This window comes from Drosophila busckii, chromosome 2R, assembly GCF_011750605.1.
Source record: "Drosophila busckii strain San Diego stock center, stock number 13000-0081.31 chromosome 2R, ASM1175060v1, whole genome shotgun sequence".
NCBI lineage: Eukaryota > Metazoa > Arthropoda > Insecta > Diptera > Drosophilidae > Drosophila > Drosophila busckii.
This window is the reverse complement of record NC_046605.1, coordinates 20,477,597-20,495,650: the sequence shown is the minus strand read 5'-3', so window position 1 is coordinate 20,495,650 and position 18,054 is coordinate 20,477,597. Positions and strand designations below refer to the sequence as shown.

The following is an 18,054-nucleotide window of genomic DNA, read 5'->3' as shown; positions in this document are numbered from 1 at the left end:
ATTGCTGGGCTCTTAAGCTCTAAACGAAACCACAAATGTGTTGCCAATGACCCACAAAAACAAAAATCAGGCAAACAAACAAACAGCAACAACAAAAATTATAAATAAATAAATAATATAATGGCTTATCGGTGGCATTATAGTATGCACGCAAGCTATATCTAATCGACTAATCAGACAACCAAATTTTAATTAGGCTAACTTGCTTAGCGCTTAAAGCGGGTTTCGCTCCTCAGCCCCGCGCAGACTTTCAAACTACAACTGATAACTGATAACTGATAAGCCCAAAGCTGTTGCCCCAGCAATTTGCTGTCTGTCTATCGGCGGCAGAGGCAACTCCACTGCTCAATGTCGTTGGGGGTAAAGAACCCCGAAAAAAAGAAGAAATCAGAAAACATACATATACCTAGAACTCTACTCTGGCAATGGACTTTGCTCATGTCTCAGTTTTCAATTAACTGCGATAGGTGTAGAATATCTTCCCCACCGCCGATAGGCAAAGCAAATAAGTTCAATTAAAGGCAAGTGCACATGAATGGAATATGCTATTGATAGATGGCATCTCAATTTCGGTAGCAGCCCCATCATCAACACTTTTATTTGTTTACGCAAAAACTGTGTCAAAACATCGCTGACTCATTGTCAGACACCGAGTGGCAACAAAATGTAAATTTCTGAAATATTTTGGGGAAGTTTTTCAAGGCGCAGAACAAGTCGATAATGTTTTGATGGAGCTTTTGTTTAAATGTCAATTCAACTAAATGTTACTCATACCAGTTTCTAATTAATAAACAAAAGATTGAAAGAGTATCTCAATCTTTGAAAACTAATGGAACTTTATGGTTTAAGTTTAAACTTGAGATAAGCCAAATTCCCATGTCGACTTGCGTTCGAATTTAAGAAACAATCAGTTGCTTGCTAATTGAAATGTCTACTAAACAGCGGAAATAGCTAAGTTCGTTGGCAAGCCATAATAATATCAAAGATAAATTGAATAAACGGAAACTCTTCTATCATTTCAGGCAACGACCTCTTGCGACTAAAAACCACAGCAGACAGGTAAATATTTTGACTTACAAATTGTTTAGCAATTTGCGCACGTCTCAATTCAAAGTTCCCAGCCCCGCTCCGCCCAGCCTAGTCTTCCTAGATCCAAACCATATATAGCCCAGTATGGACTGGCAATAGATCTTGCTGACGCAGCAGGACATGCCCAAAAGGACAACCTGCTGGCGCCATGTTGCGCTCACAAGGCGAGAGAAGATATAAGTAAAAAACATAAGAGACAAAAACATGTCAACTGCGGAATGCACCGAAGTGTGAAATATGCAAGCAAACAATGTGTAGTTAGAGTATTTATGAGCGAGCACCTGAGAGGTGCGTCGACTTTGACAAGTTCATTTTTTTTCTCCCTCTTTTTTGCCAAATTTCCTTGTACCTCACGGTGGGCCCAACTGATTTATGTGCCTCACAACGCGTCTGCGTCTGCGTCTGTGTTTGTGTATGTGTGTGTATGTGTCCTTTATATTTGGGTACTTATATATGCACGTAGTCTATCATATCTGATGCAAATGTGTCACACTCTCTGGCTAATCAAAGGGTTCCCAAGCACAAAGTCTTTTAAACTGCAAGCAACTAAAAACAAAACCAAACTAAAAATAAAAACCCTGAGAAATATTTTAATTAAAATTCAGTGCCCCCAAAAAATTACCCAAAACCACAGTCAGTCAGCCAGGCAGGCAAGCAAGCAGGCAGGATAAACCCAGTTGCAGAGACCTATCCGTGCCTGATCTTAACTGATAAACGCGAAAACCAACAAAAGCAGTTCGCAAGAGCAGCAAAAAGACATTAAGGAAATGTTCAACTACGAAGAGTAGATACACTATAAAATAATTACTAATACAATTTGAAAGCTAAGAATGCTGATCAAAATGAGATTATATTCATTGGAGAGCACGAGTTTGAAAAGTGAACCTTAAAATATCCCAAGCTCCCACTACTCCAACGACTCTGGGAAATGCAATGTAATGGCAAGAGCAGTTAAAGCTAAGCCGATGAATCGGTGGGCGTTGGTAAAAGACGAACGAAATACCTACACACACACACACACACACACATGTGCAGACTCGTAAATACGTAAATATGAGGAGGAGTATAGAGTGATCTTTTTTCGCTCGCGTTCCAAGGAACTTGTTCGGCTCCGGCGAGTGGAACTGCACTGGGGCACTGGCTTTTCAACGCCGATGGTGTCGCTGATCTTGCGGTGGTTGTTGTTGTTGTTGCTTTTATTGCTTTTACTGCTGCTGCTGCAAGTCTGATCAATCGTTGGGCCCAGTGTCCGAAATTACAGCAAACACACACACACACACACACACACACACTGAGGTATTATTAACTGCCCCTTTGTTTGTTTTCATGCGGCAACAAATTCAATTAAACAAACAAAACGCGCAATGAACTTTTTTTTTTTTTTTGTTTTTTGCTGCTTCTCGTACCTCTGCTGCAGTTGGCTTTAATTACGAGCTGCAAACGCCCCTATCTGCCGATAAAAAAAAAAGTGGAAAGTTGTTGCCAACTGTCACAGCCGAGCAGTAAATGCTAAATGAATTTACTCGCATTGTAAACATTTGTTAAGCAATATGAGCATGTCCAGTTGACAATTGACATTCCTACCTACCCTGCATCCACTAATTTATGCAGTTGTGGTTCATTGAATATATCTTTATCATGATGCAACATGTTAAATTTCAAACAGACGATCCTCTAAATGTCAAGGGGTTTGTCTAAAAAGCAGATAAAAGAGCTGCCAGTGCTTGTTATAGACCTTCGACTCCATATACGAACCAAAATATAATTTCTGATAAAGCTCAAGTAATTTATATTGCATACTTTTAAAGCATTTCGCAGAACTAATATTCTTATCTTTTATTCTTCAGTTTTAGAGCGAATATATATGTATATATATAAAGCTGGCTGGCTTGATTTGCAGCCCTTTTGCACTTCAGATCTTGAGCCGCCGCTCATCAATTAGCATGACACTTAAAAACACATTAACCTCTTCACCTTAGCCTTAACCTTATGCCAAGGCGTGCTAATTTCAAAACTAAATAAAAGCAACACTAAATACTCGCATGCCAAAATGATTCACAAGAAGCAAAGCTGAGCTTCAATGCCAGGCGGAACTCAAGACTTAAATTCCCGATTCTCGATGTTTTGGCAATTATTTTTAGTTAACCAAACAGCGCATTTTTCTGTGCTTCTCCTATTTACAAAATATGTCAAATTTAGCAAATTGGTTTCTATTTTGGTATGCAGTGTTTTGTTTCCAAGTTAAACACAACTAAACAAACGTAATAAGCATGATGACAATATACACTTTGGCTCAGAACTAACTAAAGAGGTCTCTCTCTCTCTCTATTTAGAAAATTATTATTTGATTATCTCAGAAGTTATTCAATTGATCTAGCTGATATTCAGGATCTGTCGATAATGCGTATAAGCCTGTAAAGACTTAAAGCAATTCCGAGATACTAAAATTCCCAGCACTATGTTGATTGGCTCCATTCAACATCAAATTATATGTATTAAGCTTTTGAACTTGTTTCGTCTGTATCAAGAATATACGTCTAGTCCTGTTGGAGCCTTCTCTTTAGCGCAACTCTAAGATACCTTTTTGAAATTTAGTAAATATGTGCAAGTGTAAAAAAGTAATATTTATATTTACACGCATAAATTTGAAGCGCTCGCACATTCTTATGTAAATTGAACTCGGGAGACTTTCGATTTTTCGATCTTCGACTTCATACCTAACAATTAGGCAAACAGGTAAGGGACTGTGGGGGGTGAAGAAGGGAAGGCGTTGTCTTTGGGCTTGTTAATTTTAAAGCAAACATTAGTCGCTTACACGTGTCGCGCAATCAAACAGTAATAAAAATAATAATAATTGCCTTTATAACAGAAAAAGAAACTTTTATTTAAATTTAGATATCAATTGTTCGCAAAATGTTTTTGTAATTTGATGCGCAATAAATTGGCAACAACAACAGCTCTAGTCAAATACCATAGCACATACCAAGCTTTGGAAATGCGGCCAAATGTAAATATTTTCATTGGGCCAAGACGCATGACACCCACAACGGCTCCGCCCGCGTTTGTTTGCACGCTCATAAGAAGCGGGCTCATAATTCATTGAGCCAACAAGCCTCCGCCTACCAACAACAACAACAACAGCAAAAGCAACAACATCAGGCAATTGCAGCTTGAGCCGCACCAAGCCCAAACCCAAACCCAAACGTCAACTCAAGTCCAAATGTTGAATGAATCTTTTTCCGATTTGCGATACAAATTTGTAGGCCCATGTGAAATGCCGCAACAACAACTACCCAACAGCAAACAAGTTATAATTTTTAAGCATATTTGCCTACTATACAGATAGTATATACATATACATATACTAAATATATATATATATATATATATATATATATACTTATTAACTTGCTGCTTGGTATTCTCCAGCTTGATGAATTTCGCGCTGTTCTGGGTTGAATTGTCGAGCATTTGACGCACACTGGTTCGAAAGCTATTTGTTTCACATTCTGTACTGAAATGTATGGTGATAGATCAATATGAGATATGTACAATGAAAATCTAAACAAAATTTCTTTATTTATATAGTTTTTTGTTTAGCAAATTTGTGTCCAACCGTGCATGAATGTTATATCTAAATTATTTATGTGCTTGTGAATTTGTCGTTGTTAATTTCCAACAGATGGCGAGATTAGGTCTCGTCGCATCTGTTAAGGGCTAACATAAGACATAATGTTAGTTATAATTTAAAACTAGCTACGATAAAGTGTTGACACGATTCAATAAAGTTTTTAAGGTTTTTCATTTACATATTATAAGTAGTAAGACAAATCTAAAGAGTTGCAATTTAATTAGACGAGAACAAATCGCGATCTCTAAACACAATTGCATATATTAGATAACCCCTAAACGAATATATCAATGATTAGAGTCTTAAAATTTATTTAATGTATTTTGTTCTAAAAATTACACCTATGGTTTATTAGTGCGTTTAGTCAAAATGAATAATTATATATATGTATTCTATATATTGTATAAATATGGAAAAGGATATTACGAACAAGTGAGTAAGAAGAGACTTCTCTGTATAGAGATACTGATTAGACAAATTCCACTTTTCTGCATCCAAAATGACTAGGATTTTTTTCCAAAACCGTTTTCTGGTATACCTGAAAGGGCTTTTTGTTTTAAGTGCAAATAATGCTTAATATTGAATAGTAAAAATGAATAGTAATTAACACAATTTTTCTTACAATAGGGAATAATGGAATAATGGAACTCATAATTTGTTTAAGCTCTTTTTGTCTTGGCAATGAACTTCTACTGATATTTCTAGTCGAGGCTATCCATAACCGGTATTAAAGGATACCTCTATGTCTCTAACTACGCACATGGCCAATATGATTTGTATGAATGGTCAGCCATATGAATGAGTAGTGCTCTGCTCTCTCTTTCTCTCGCCCGCGCTCGCTCTGCAGCAGTTCGGGGGCAATCAAGTGAGAAAATTAAAATTACATGGCTTGCCTTGCTGGCTGCCCAGACTCCATAGCAGTGGCCACACTTAAAGGTTCATAACTTTCAAGTCAATTACGCGAAGTCGGAATACACTGTTGGGATCTTGGGACTGCGGACTGCGGACTGCGGACTGCGGACTGCCCGAATTAAAGGCAAGTGATCAAAGTGTGAATTGAGCAACGACAAAAATACCCAAGCTAAAGAATGTAAATCAGTGATTCAAGAAAGTAAAACTAAAAAGAAGTTTAACTAATGTTGAAGTTAGTTATTTGAACGATCAGTAGAACCTTCCAGCTATATATAGAAGATAACCTACTCCATGTGGAACACTCAGCATAGGATATATTAATATTGCTCACTCCAGCGCAAGAGTCTCTTCGCATCTGCAGTTTCCCGTCTCCCTTCTTGAGTCAGTCTGCAGTCTTTCTGTTTGTCTGACTGACTGGCATAACTCACAAGTGCAGCCTCCTAGAAGCGAATCCACGCAGCCCAGGCGCACAGGTGAACTTCAGAAGCAGAACTACTGTGGGAACCCAGAACCAGACTAAGCAAGCTCCCAGCTCTGACTGCAACTGCAACTGCAGCTCCGTCGAATTAATTTGTGACGCGAGTTGCTTCAGTTTTATATACCAACGAGTGCTCTGCCTCAAGGCAATTTACCGACCCCAGCTGCTGACCCCGACCGACGCCAGAGTCGGTCTGCCAAGTCGGGAGTCTGCATTTTGAAGCTGTGCTTAGCCCACCGCGTGACTTCTGCAGTTGCAGTCGTCGTGTGGCAAGTGGCAAGTGGCAAGTTGGCTGCTTGTGGCGGCTTTGGCGTTGGTGTCAAACGGTTTGTAATCTGTCACGTCGCATCGTTTTAATATTTTTCTTGCTCTGCGCTGCGCTGCTACGAGGAAATTTTAGTTGCTTGCGTGTAAAAATAGGCGTATCTCTCTGGTATTTATGAGCGTTTGCCAAGAGCAGCAGAGAAGGAGAAAGAGAGAGAGAGAGAGGGAACTGGATTTAGCTTTGTTTGGTTTGTCAGCAACCGCGGGACTTGAGTTTGGCTTTACTTTTTATATTTGCGGCTGCTGCTGCTGATCAGCAGATCTAAATCATTATTAGTTTGACCTTCAGCCTGAGGTGTTTTCGGGGCGTATTACAAGCTGGTTGGTTTACTTATCTTATTAATTATGCGCTGCAGCTTAAGAGAAATGCCTTTAATGCAGGTAACTCTGGTAACTACTGTGTGTGTGCTTATGAGTCATGCCCAGTTAAGATAGTATTTATGATTGAATTGTAGATAAATGGAAGTTAAAACAAACTGGCAACATAGGACTGCGTCACGCCTAAAGAATTTTTAATTGATAGTTATAGATAAGGCAGGAATTTGATTATTTAATTATTACCAAGAATTTTGTAGCTCTGACATACTTTTCATTTTTAAATTCGCATGTAAATTACAGCAGTTAAAGCTAATTGTTATTATCAACAACAGCAACTAACGGCAAGTAGTTAAACTTTCGGCGCATTGACCCAGTAAACTTCTGAAGGGACACTGACTCATCTCAAAATAATTACAGACAAAATGCCAAAAATGCATTCCCACTCGTTAAATGCAAAAACAACAGAAAAAAAACTTTGCGCCTATTAGCGTGTAATTCATAAAGCAGCGAGAGAGAGGGAGAGAGAGGGGGTAGAGACCCTACTCAAGAGCCATAAGCAGGCAGTCAGCGCATATTACACTCGTACTTGCATCTGTAAACGACACTGACAACCGTTAATCAGGCGCCACAAATCAGCGAGCGAGCGAGCGAGCGAGTGAGTGAACAACGGTTTATTGTTTAACAGCAGCAGAACTGCGCAGCGCAGCGCAGAGCGATTAGCGCAGTCCCCCTTTGGCGCTCCCGATTACAGCTGTGCGCTGTGATTGGCTGTGTTGGCTAGAAAGAGTGTGAGAGTGAGAGAGAGGGTGCTGCTGGTGTATTTTGCGTCTATTTTTGTATATCAAGCATTGCAGCCATTGCCCACCGAAGAAGACAAAAGCAAAAGTTTTAATTTTGAAGCTACATTTAAAAAAAATACTTGCAATATTTTATGCACATCAAATTTGTATTTATGAGCCATAGTTGTTAATTATAAATTTACAATTAGATTATTTGTATTTTAAATATGAAATCGCAATTAGTACTTAGTATCGGTTTTGAGCAATTGCTTAATGATTAGAAAATAATTCGGAATTCCTTTAGATTATTAAAAATTTTTATTAAATTTGTATTAAATTTGAATTATTTTTAATTATCTAAATGCAGTAGCTAATGCATTCGAAAATTATTGAAAATAAAGCTAATAAAGTAAATTAAATAAGTAATAACTAAAGATAATTTTTAATAACTTTAAATAATATCGAATTATAAATCATTAGTAATTGGAAATATTTAACCTTGGGCGATTATTTTGCGAAAATTATTTAATTCATTAATAATAGATTCTTAATCTATTTTGCTCTACTCCATTGTATGACTGGCTCTGTCAATCTCTTTTCTTTTTCCCAAACGATCAGATGCTTGAATGAATATTGATTTGTAATTATTATTAGTACAATCGCATATAAATATTATTGTTAGCATTGTGTTTTTGCATAGGCATGAAAATTGTAAAGCTAAATATAAATAAGACTTAAATGTGGCCCTATTGTAGAACAGGATATATACATCAAGGTGTTAATTGCTTGTCTGGCAATCATCTGGCATGGAATATTTATAAGCTTGGGCCCCTAACTCCCCAATTGCGACGTTTAGAAATAAATATATAAAAAATAAATTAACAAATGCGTAATTATAGCAAAGTGTACAATACTTGGCTGTACATAAAGCAATCTGTGAGCAAATGGGCTAGAGAAGAGTATAGCTAGAACTACATACTAGTGTATAACTTGGTAAGCTGTTAAGAACACTGAAAAATCTCTTGACACGGGGAATCTTCAATTTCTACTGTTTTTATTTTTATATTTCTATAGGTAAATTCATTTAATATACATAAATTAAAAACCTAAGAGTGAAGTATTTTATGCTTGATTTAAGCCTTTTTTTTTTTTTTAATATAATATTTAATAAGGTATACGGGGTATTCCGTGTACCGCTTTATGACCTTGGTCTCTGTTGATTCAGCCCAGATGGGCGCGCCGGCTAGATTAACAACTAGCGTTATCAGTTTACATTAAACAATAAATAAATAATAAATTACAAATAACAAACATTCAGTCTTCATCTTCTCGGGGATCTTGCCATCAGGTCCCTCGGTTGGCGTCTGTTTAGTCGCGTTGGAGAGCGGTCTCTGACCAAGCTCGTCGCCAGACTGTTCCTGTGACGCTCAAGCCTGCTATTGTACCGGCTGGAGTGCAAGTTTATTTGGTCAAAGACCGTGGCCATCTTAAGGTCTCTGTGCAGGAGAGTGTTTCGGATGTACCACTCGCATCCTGAGATCTGCCTTAGGAGCCGATTTTGGGTCACCTGCACTCTCTTTATTTGGCTGTCGCACGCAATTCCCCATATCTGGCATCCATATCTCCAGATTGGAGCAATGATCTGCTTGTAAATCGTCAGTTTGTTGGCGAGCGACAATTTACTACGCGAACAGAGTAGCCAGTAGTGCTTTGACGCCGCTGCACGAATGCGGGTTCTCATCACTGTGACGTGTTTCGCAAACGTCAGTCTCCTATCTAGGATCACTCCAAGATATTTGGCTTCGGTCTTATGTGGTACAGGGAACTTCCTCGATGTAGACTGCTGGCGTCGTTTTTCTGCGCAGGGTGAAGCAGACATTCACCGACTTATCGCTGTTGATGCCAATGTTCCAGCGTCTCGCCCACTCAGCGAACCTGCTAGCGTGATTTAAGCCTGGGTGAAAGTTAAATTAATCCTGTTAATTGTTAAATCAATCCTGTTTCAAGATTAAAATGATTTTCTTCGGCTCTCTCACCTAATAAGCAGTAGTCAATCGTCAATTAGGTCAATTAGGATAAAAGATTCTATATACTTCTATATACATGACAAACTTTATATACAAAAAATATAAAAATAGGAAGTAATTTTGAAGTCCACTGGGATTGCATTTAAGAATATACGGAATTAAAAAAGTCAAGCATTTCATACGTGGGTTATAAAAATCCGTGGTAAATATTCTGGACATCGTTTCGGATTGAAATCGTGCTATTTATCCCGAATTTATTTTCTGCGTATGGATAAATAATATATTAATCTCCTTTTGAGAGATCATCGTACATTGCATGTAATTTGGAATATCTATAGCTGGGGAGTATGACTATAATATTTGATCAGCTTATGAGTGAGTGCCCTTAAAACTTTGCATTCAACTAAACTAAAAGACCAGTGTACACATTTTTCTACAGAGTCTGGTGAACTTTCTACCCTAGTATATTGTTAAGTTGTGGATAAAACTAAATCAACAAACTCTTGCAGATGTATCTTGAAATAGGTTTATCTCTAGTGCTGCTACTGGGCATGCAGCCTAGAGTTCTAGGAGGTCTGCAACTGAGCGAGGTGCTCGATGAACTGAACGCGCGCTTAGGCATCAGCACCAATCTTGTTTATGCCATAGAACGCGATAAGCTGAACTACTTGGAAGAACTGCAGCCCACAAGCCAGATGATAGTCGCCTCGTTGCACGAATTCGACTTCAATGTCACTGGACTGATGCAGCATCTAAATGAGAGACTAATGCTTGTGATCATAGCCAACGATCCAGCCCATGCCATTGTGCTGCTGGAGAAACTGGAGCTAAAGTTCCAAAAGTGCGACTTGCTCTTGGTAACAGAGGCTGACACTGAGAGTTGGCTGGAATTTGCTTGGCAGGCGTGGGAGCTCGGCTATATGCAGCAGCTGATGCTGCAAATGCGAAGGGGGGAGGTTGAAAATATTTCTGACCTTCAAGGGTTTCTCGAGCTGAAGATGGGGCTGGGCTATCTGCAGCAGAAGCTGATGCTGCAAATGCGAAGGGGAGAGGTTGAAAATATTTATGGCTTGCAAGGATTTCCCGAGCTGAAGATGCAGGAGAGCACCCTGGACTATTTCATAGAGCAGCATGAGCGGCTCACAAGTGACTTGCGGGGCAAAGAGATACGCGTGGCTATATACACAAACCCGCCGCGTTGCCTTTGCTATGAGGATGCCAATGGTGGCATCGTTTATGGAGGCTACTACATGCGGTTCCTGCGCCACTTTCTGGGCGTGCACAATGCCAGTTTCGTGCCTGTGCGGCTACCCAGTGATTCGCCGCAGGAGTGCATCAGCGCCTTGCTGGAGCGGCGCGTGGATGTGTGTCCGGACGCACTGGCGCAGGGCGCGGACAGAAAGTTTGTGGTGACGAATGCCATACGCCTGGCCTACGCCAACATAATGGTGGCCAATGCACAGCCCTTAAGCAGCTATCGCTATCTTGTGGCGCCCTTTTCCACACAGGTTTGGTGCTGCCTGCTGGTCTATGTGGTGCTGATGGTGTGCTTTATGAGCTTCGTGCACTGGCGGCAGCAGGGCAGCTGGCTGTTCAGCAAGTTCCTTCTGGAGGCCATCAGCTCGCTGCTGTTTGCGGGCTTCACGCTGAAGGATCTGCGCGCCAGAGAGCGCTGCATCCTGTTCCCTGTGCTGTTCATAGCGGGCTTCATCTACTCCACCTTCTACCTCGGCTATCTGAAGAGCATTCTGGCCACCGAAGTGTTTGGCGAGCAGATCAACAGTTTCGAGCAGCTGATCGAGAGCAATGTGAGCATTATGATCGATGACTACGATCGCACCTTGAGCCTGCGCTACAAGCTGCCCGATCTGCTCTGGCCCAACATACAGGTTGTGTCCGACGACACTTTGAAGAGACATCGCAACAACTTTGATCAGCACTACGCCTACATTCTGTTCAGCGATCGCATGGAGCTCTACGACTACGCCCAGCAGTATCTGCGCCATCCGCATGTGCGACGCATACCCATCAACATATTCTTTCTGTATGCGGGCTTTCCCATGCGCGAGAGCTGGTACTTGAAGCAGACACTGAGCACCGCCTGGGCGCTGGCCTTTGATAGTGGCTTGCTCAAGAAGCTGGCTCTGGATGCGGATCACGAAACGATGACGTCGAGCGTGGGCTTTCTGCAGTTCCAAGTCACCGAGTACTACGAGGCAACGCCTTTGGGCCTTGATTATTTCGTCATGCCGGCCATGTCTTTGGCCCTGGGCCTTGTCGTGGCGCTGCTCGCCTTTGTCCTCGAGTTGCTGCTGGCCTGGCGTAACGCGAGCCACCAGATTGATTGCTCACTTGATAGAGTGACAGCAAAAGCGCGAGCGCGCATTTAGCTCTAAGTCCTTCCTCACCTCACCTCACCACCACCAATCCTCTTTGCTTTCCGCTTTCCACAGCACACGCTTTGGCTTTGCACCAGTTTAACGCTTGACTTTTCGCCTTTTTCTGCAGCTGAAGCTTCAAGATGCGCAAACTCTTACTAATGCTTCTTCTTCTTTGCCTTAGCATAAGCAAGGTGCAACTAGACTTGGCAGCAGCTATAGTTGAGCTTAACCTAGGGCTGCGCAGTCAGACAAACATTATCTTAGACTCAAGCTTGGCTAATGAGGAGCTAAGCAGGAACTTGCAGCAAACCCCTTGCGTGCTGCTCAACAACTTGACAGCGCTTCTGAGTAAAGATCTAGCGCTACCCGAACCCATGCTGATCATAATGTCTGCCCAGCATATAGACTTAACACTCTTTAACCAGCTGCCCACCAAACTGCAAGAGATCGACTTTCTTATAGTAGGAACTGCTGCCCCATTCATTTGGTTAAAACTACTCCAGAATTTGTGGCAACTGGGCTACCCCAATATTTTGCTTTACCACAGAGCGCCAGGGCCAGAGCAGGGCCTATTCTATACCAGCAGCAACTTTCCAAATCTGAAATTAACCTCAAGCAATGTAACGCATTTCCTGCGATCGCGTCTGCATTGGTTCGACAATTTGCTGGGCTGGGAGGTGCGCGTGGCGCTCTATAACAATCCCCCACGCACTTTGGTTTATCCCACAGAGCAGCTCTACGATGGTTACGCCCTGATGCTGCTGAGGCAGTTTTTAAGCTATAGAAACGCCACCTTCAGGCCTGTGCTCACGCCGGACTACAAAGTCTATGCGGCCAATGACTGTTTGCGCTTCTTGGACACAAGTCAAGCAGACATCTGCGGCGATCTGCTGGCCTATAGCAGCAACTACAGCTTCACCGCCAGCTATAGCTACTTGTATGGCAACATACTCATACCCAATGGCCAGCCCAGATCGAAGAACTCTTACATTATAGCCCCTCTGCAGCTGCAGACATGGCTGCTTATACTCGCCTATATCGGCATAATATGCAGCTTTGCTAGCTTCGTTAGCTGGTGGCAAACTGGGCGCCTTGCCTATGGCAAGTTGCTGCTGGACATCATCAGCAGTCTCTTGAGCGCCAGCTTTAATCTGTCCCAGCTCTCGGGCAGACTGCACTGCATTCTGTTCAGCACTATCTTTCTCACAGGCTTCATATTCTCCAACTATTACTTGGCCCTGCTGAAAACCGTGCTCTCCACCGGGCTCTATGAGCCCCAGATCAACAGCTTCGAGCAGCTGGTCAAGCAGAACATTAGCTTCGTTGTGGGCGACTACGACAAGACCGTGCTGAAGACCTACGACTTTCCGGATATACTCTGGAATATAACGCGCGTAGTGCCCTACGATTTCATACTGGAACACCGTCGCGTCTTTGACATTAACTACGCCTACTTGGCCCACAGCGATCGCCTGGCGTTGTTCAAGTTTCAGCAGCAATATATGATCAAGCCGCGCATGCGTCCCTTGCCCATCGATCTGATGCACTCCCTGCCCGGCTTTCCCATGCGACGGGAGTTTCTGCTCAAGCAGAAGCTCAGCGAAACGCTGCTCAACTGCTTCGGGAGCGGCTTGATGCAGAAGCTCGCCGATGACACCAACATGCAGACCATACACATTGGCTATTTACCGCTCATCCCTTCGGAGCCCTACGAGGCCAGACCGCTTAAGTTGGACTACTTTGCAGTGCCGCTAATAACACTTATCTTGGGCTTGGCCATCGGCTCAGTATGTCTCATAGCAGAGCTCGTCTGGCATTTTATTCAACAAGTCAAGTGGAAACGTGGCTAAAGCAACATTTGCTGAGGTGAGTAGCAAATGAGTTATCACATAGTTTGTTATTTGTAGATTTAGTTCTTTGGAGTACAGTCGATCCTCGCTTATCGAACGTTTCAAAAATTGTAAGTAACCAACGAAATCTCGATTAATGGTCAATCAAAACTGAAGGTATTCACACGTTTCGAGGAGTGACCATTTATCCATGAGCACAATTTAACATTTAAATATCATAGATTGGTTTGTTTGCGTAAATTATCGATGCACATTCCTATATTTAGGTACAATTTATGAACATACAAAACAAAATTAAGAATTAAATAAGTCTAAAATTATATGTTGACGTCGACATTGTCGACCTCCAAAACTTGAGCTTTCAGCATCAGCAAAAAAAAAATAAGATTTTCTAAGAATTAAGAAAAAAAACTGTAAGAGTTCATGTAAAGCCAAAAGTAATATTTTTCCAAAGCTCTATATGTTCCAAAGCAAAAATATGAAAAACCCAATATTTCTACAGCCTGGAAACATATATTGTCTACAATCTATGTTATAGGACTTCAGAAAAAGTTATTCAGGGGTTCGATAAATATTACTTTCGCTTGAATTTCACTTCAATTGCATTTTGTGTGGAATGAAACACCGCTTGATCCCCTGGTGTCTGATCCTCTCCAAGTTCAATGATACCCTCGGAATATTTCGTGCGGAAATACATTCAGTCGAATTATATTTCGCTGGTGGTTTTTCTGTCATCACCAAATATTACAGTACTTTAGTAGGAATGCGAACAATTATTTCATTTAAAGACCGTTTCGGAAAACGAATAATTTTCTGGAAGAAATAAAAAACATTAAACATTAAAATATTTCCAAAAGGTAAGGACTATTGTATAAAGCTGAACCAGTCGAGGCTTGGTTTATGAAGTCATCAGTAGATTGAGCGTTCTTTAACCAAAATAACGCTAACACGTAAAGAGTTCCGATTTTTGCAGGAATAGACTAGACAGCTACCTCTGATGTCCAATTACAACCAAAGAAAGCAAGCGATTCAATTTGTATGTAGATTTTAGACTCTTGATTCAGCTCCAAAGATACTGTGAGTTGTGTTAAAAATTTTTTTAAAAGCAAGCTGCCATTATTTATATTTATAATACCATAATACCATAAAAGCAATTTATCAAGCTAAATTCAACCCAAAACCTGGACACTTGAACAACTCGAAATATCATTTCTGTAGATTAACCTTGGGGCTAAGGCAAGGGGCAGCTGGTGGTTTTTTAACAGCACTTGAGAATAATTCCTAGACGCTTGTCAGCCAGTCCACAGCACATCAGCTGCAAGTATGCAGGGCTAATGATAACAAACACACACGCACACTAGCACATACACTCGCACCCAAAGGGGGTGTTGCTTCAGGCTGGAGCACACTTTACTGCTGACTTGCACAAATATTTGGCAAATATTTCAGAAAATAAACCGTGACGATACAAATTACTTTGAAGCTATACAGAGAGAGAGAGGCAGAGGGATAAGAGTAAGATGTTTTGGGGGTGTGTGTTCAGTGGGCGTTTCTACGCCTTACAGCAGCTAAAACATTTTAAAGTTCATTCAACTGTTGGCACAAATTTTCAGTTTTCTGTTTTTTGGCTGGCGCCGCAGCTTGCAACAGCAATTGGTGGCGACAATAAAGTTGATGCGCCACGGCGCCAACCTCAAAAAAAGATTTGCCCAAAATGATTTATGTACTAGACATTGGCCTCATCTGTGGGCAATAGGGTGGGTCGATTTGATGGCCGAAATGAATTGAGAAAAATGGTTAAGCAAAATAACGGATTTTTTTCATTTTCCACGCAAATGGAAATAAAAATTATTCTTCGCATTTAATAGGCTTTATCCGATTTCAAATGCTTTGCTCTTTGCAACAGGAAAAAGAAACCGCGGGAAGACAAACTATATATATTCTTGATCAGCAAGATAAACTGAGTCGACCAGCTTAGAGACAATATGAGCTAGGATCGTTAACTTTGGTAAATGTGTACAAATGTTAGTACAGACAGCAAATCGCATTAAGGCGACAATTCTCCTCAGAATAATAGAAAAGGATTTACACTCACAATAAATTTTCTTCAAATTCTTTACACTCAAGCTTTATAATATCTCAGACCGATCTAATAAATACCTTTACAAATATTGAATTATTATTAACGCCGCACTGACTCACAACGTGTATTAAGAAGTAGGATGCGCCCAACTCTTGTTTTTTTAATTTGCAAGGACATAGCGTTTATATAAAACCAATAGATACTTTAAATCTTACTTAGATAACGATTTACTATACAATTTTGTCCATTTTTGTTCACTCATAAAATAGAACCACCCTAGTGGGCATCATAAGGTTAGTCTGTTTCAGTTTCATATACATATATGTATATATTTTGGGATTAAGTGCGTGACTGGCATCAATATCAATGGGATTGCAACACTTGTTAACTGCACATCAAGTTGCGCCCTTTAATTGCCAGCTTTAAATCGATTTCGTGTGCAATTCTCAACTGCCCACGGTTGTCACACATGGCCCCAGGACACAGCAACAGCAACAGTAAGAGCAACAGCAGCCAACTGCCAGCCAAGATTGTTATCACAATTTAAAGCAAACATTTGTTTTCAACAGGGCGGCTTTTAATTAAGATTGCGCTGAGCGATAAGCTGCACATAAAAATCGATCGCAAATCTAATTTTCGCTCAAGGGCAGTTCATACCGTAAGGGCAATTGTAAGCATCGATAAGCATATATTAACTAAATATTTTATAGTAGTAAGGAGAAATTTTAATATTTATAGTTGGTAAAGAAATTTAGCTGAGTGCTTTAAAATTTTATAAAATTTATAAGCTAATAATAAGTATTGCCTTAGTAAAATAGATCTGAAATTTACATTTGATGCTAGAAATTTGCAGAGTAATTCAAGTCGGTTGCCTTAAATGTAAAATTGAAGCACCAATTACAAAAACAGTTTAGCCTTTAATCAAGCTAGTTGACAAATTGAATCGTTAGCTTCACTACAAATGCCATTCATGGCAATAACAATAGAGAGTTACGCCGGTGGGCAAAATTATTCAATGCAGTGTCTTATCAGCCAGACAGTGCAGCAGCAAACAAACAAACAAACAAATGTATAAAGGTATATCATGTGGCAGGAGAGACCAGACCAGAGACCAGTGAATGTCCGCGGGACAAGAATTGATGCAGCCACACGCCCCAAAGGCCAATTGAATGCTTCGATTGAAATATCTGCTCTGCCCTTTCCCCCTTTCTGCTGTGGGAGCGCTAATTGCGAGTTGTGAAAGCATTGATTGTTTCCATAGCACGTTTTTAGGCGCCAAACTCGCTTTTGGGCATTCACTTATATTTCTGTGGACAGTATTAACTGAATGCTATTATTTAAATCAATGCCGCGCTGCTTTTTCAGGCACACATTTTGAGCCACACTCCCAGACACGTACACAGACACATACGAGGTGGAAATTTATGTGGCATGCCTAATTGTGGCCAGCTCACTTCAAAAGCGGCTTTGCTGTGCTGCTTACCACTCAGGTTTTTGCCTCTGATTCGCTGGATCTGTTCAGCATGGAATGCAATTATCCTGCTGCAAGTTATGCTAAGATAAATGGCCATAACAATTGGCCACACTTTCAAGAAGCGTTAAAAAATTACCAGTGAAATATACAATAATTTCTGATCAATTTATAAATATGCTAGTGACTAAGCTGCGGAGCAGGCTGCGGAATCAAGAACAAGCTGACGAAAAAGAAATTTAATACTTCAAAAATAATTAATTAAAATATTGAAGCTAAACACTCCCATTGAGGGACAATATAAAAAAGCTAACCTTTTAAAATAAATGATGAATAATTATTGAATTTTTTAACCTATTTCCAGCTCCGATGGAAACAAAAGGATTCCAGCAGCATCAGTTTTGATTTTGTAAGAGCAGCAAACAAGTTTAAAATACACAAATGTTTAAAAAATGTTTTACGATGCACGCTTTCTAAATATATAAAATAAATTGAAAACTTTAAAAAAAAAAACTCTTACTCGAGTTCAAATTTAAAACTCATATTTAATACAAAAGCCAGTTTTACCTTATGGCAGACATCTTTGGGTCAGTCAGTTACTAAAAATAAACTCCACACACACACACACACACACACACAGATACAAGCACGCATACACTGAAGACGCAGCGATCGACAGAATGTTGGCCAATTAAGCGAGCAGCAAACAAC

At 40.5% G+C, this 18,054-nt stretch overlaps 2 protein-coding genes across 2 annotated transcripts; both read left to right on the top strand.

Annotated features, from left to right (window-relative positions):
- Positions 1-10,067: 10,067 nt before the first annotated feature.
- On the top strand, positions 10,068-11,948 carry LOC108594661. Its single transcript, XM_017979803.1, has one exon. The coding sequence runs from the start codon at positions 10,068-10,070 to the stop codon at positions 11,946-11,948; it is 1,881 nt and encodes a 626-aa protein (XP_017835292.1).
- Positions 11,949-12,325: 377 nt separating this feature from the next.
- On the top strand, positions 12,326-13,789 carry LOC108594660. Its single transcript, XM_017979802.1, has one exon. The coding sequence runs from the start codon at positions 12,326-12,328 to the stop codon at positions 13,787-13,789; it is 1,464 nt and encodes a 487-aa protein (XP_017835291.1).
- Positions 13,790-18,054: the final 4,265 nt, after the last annotated feature.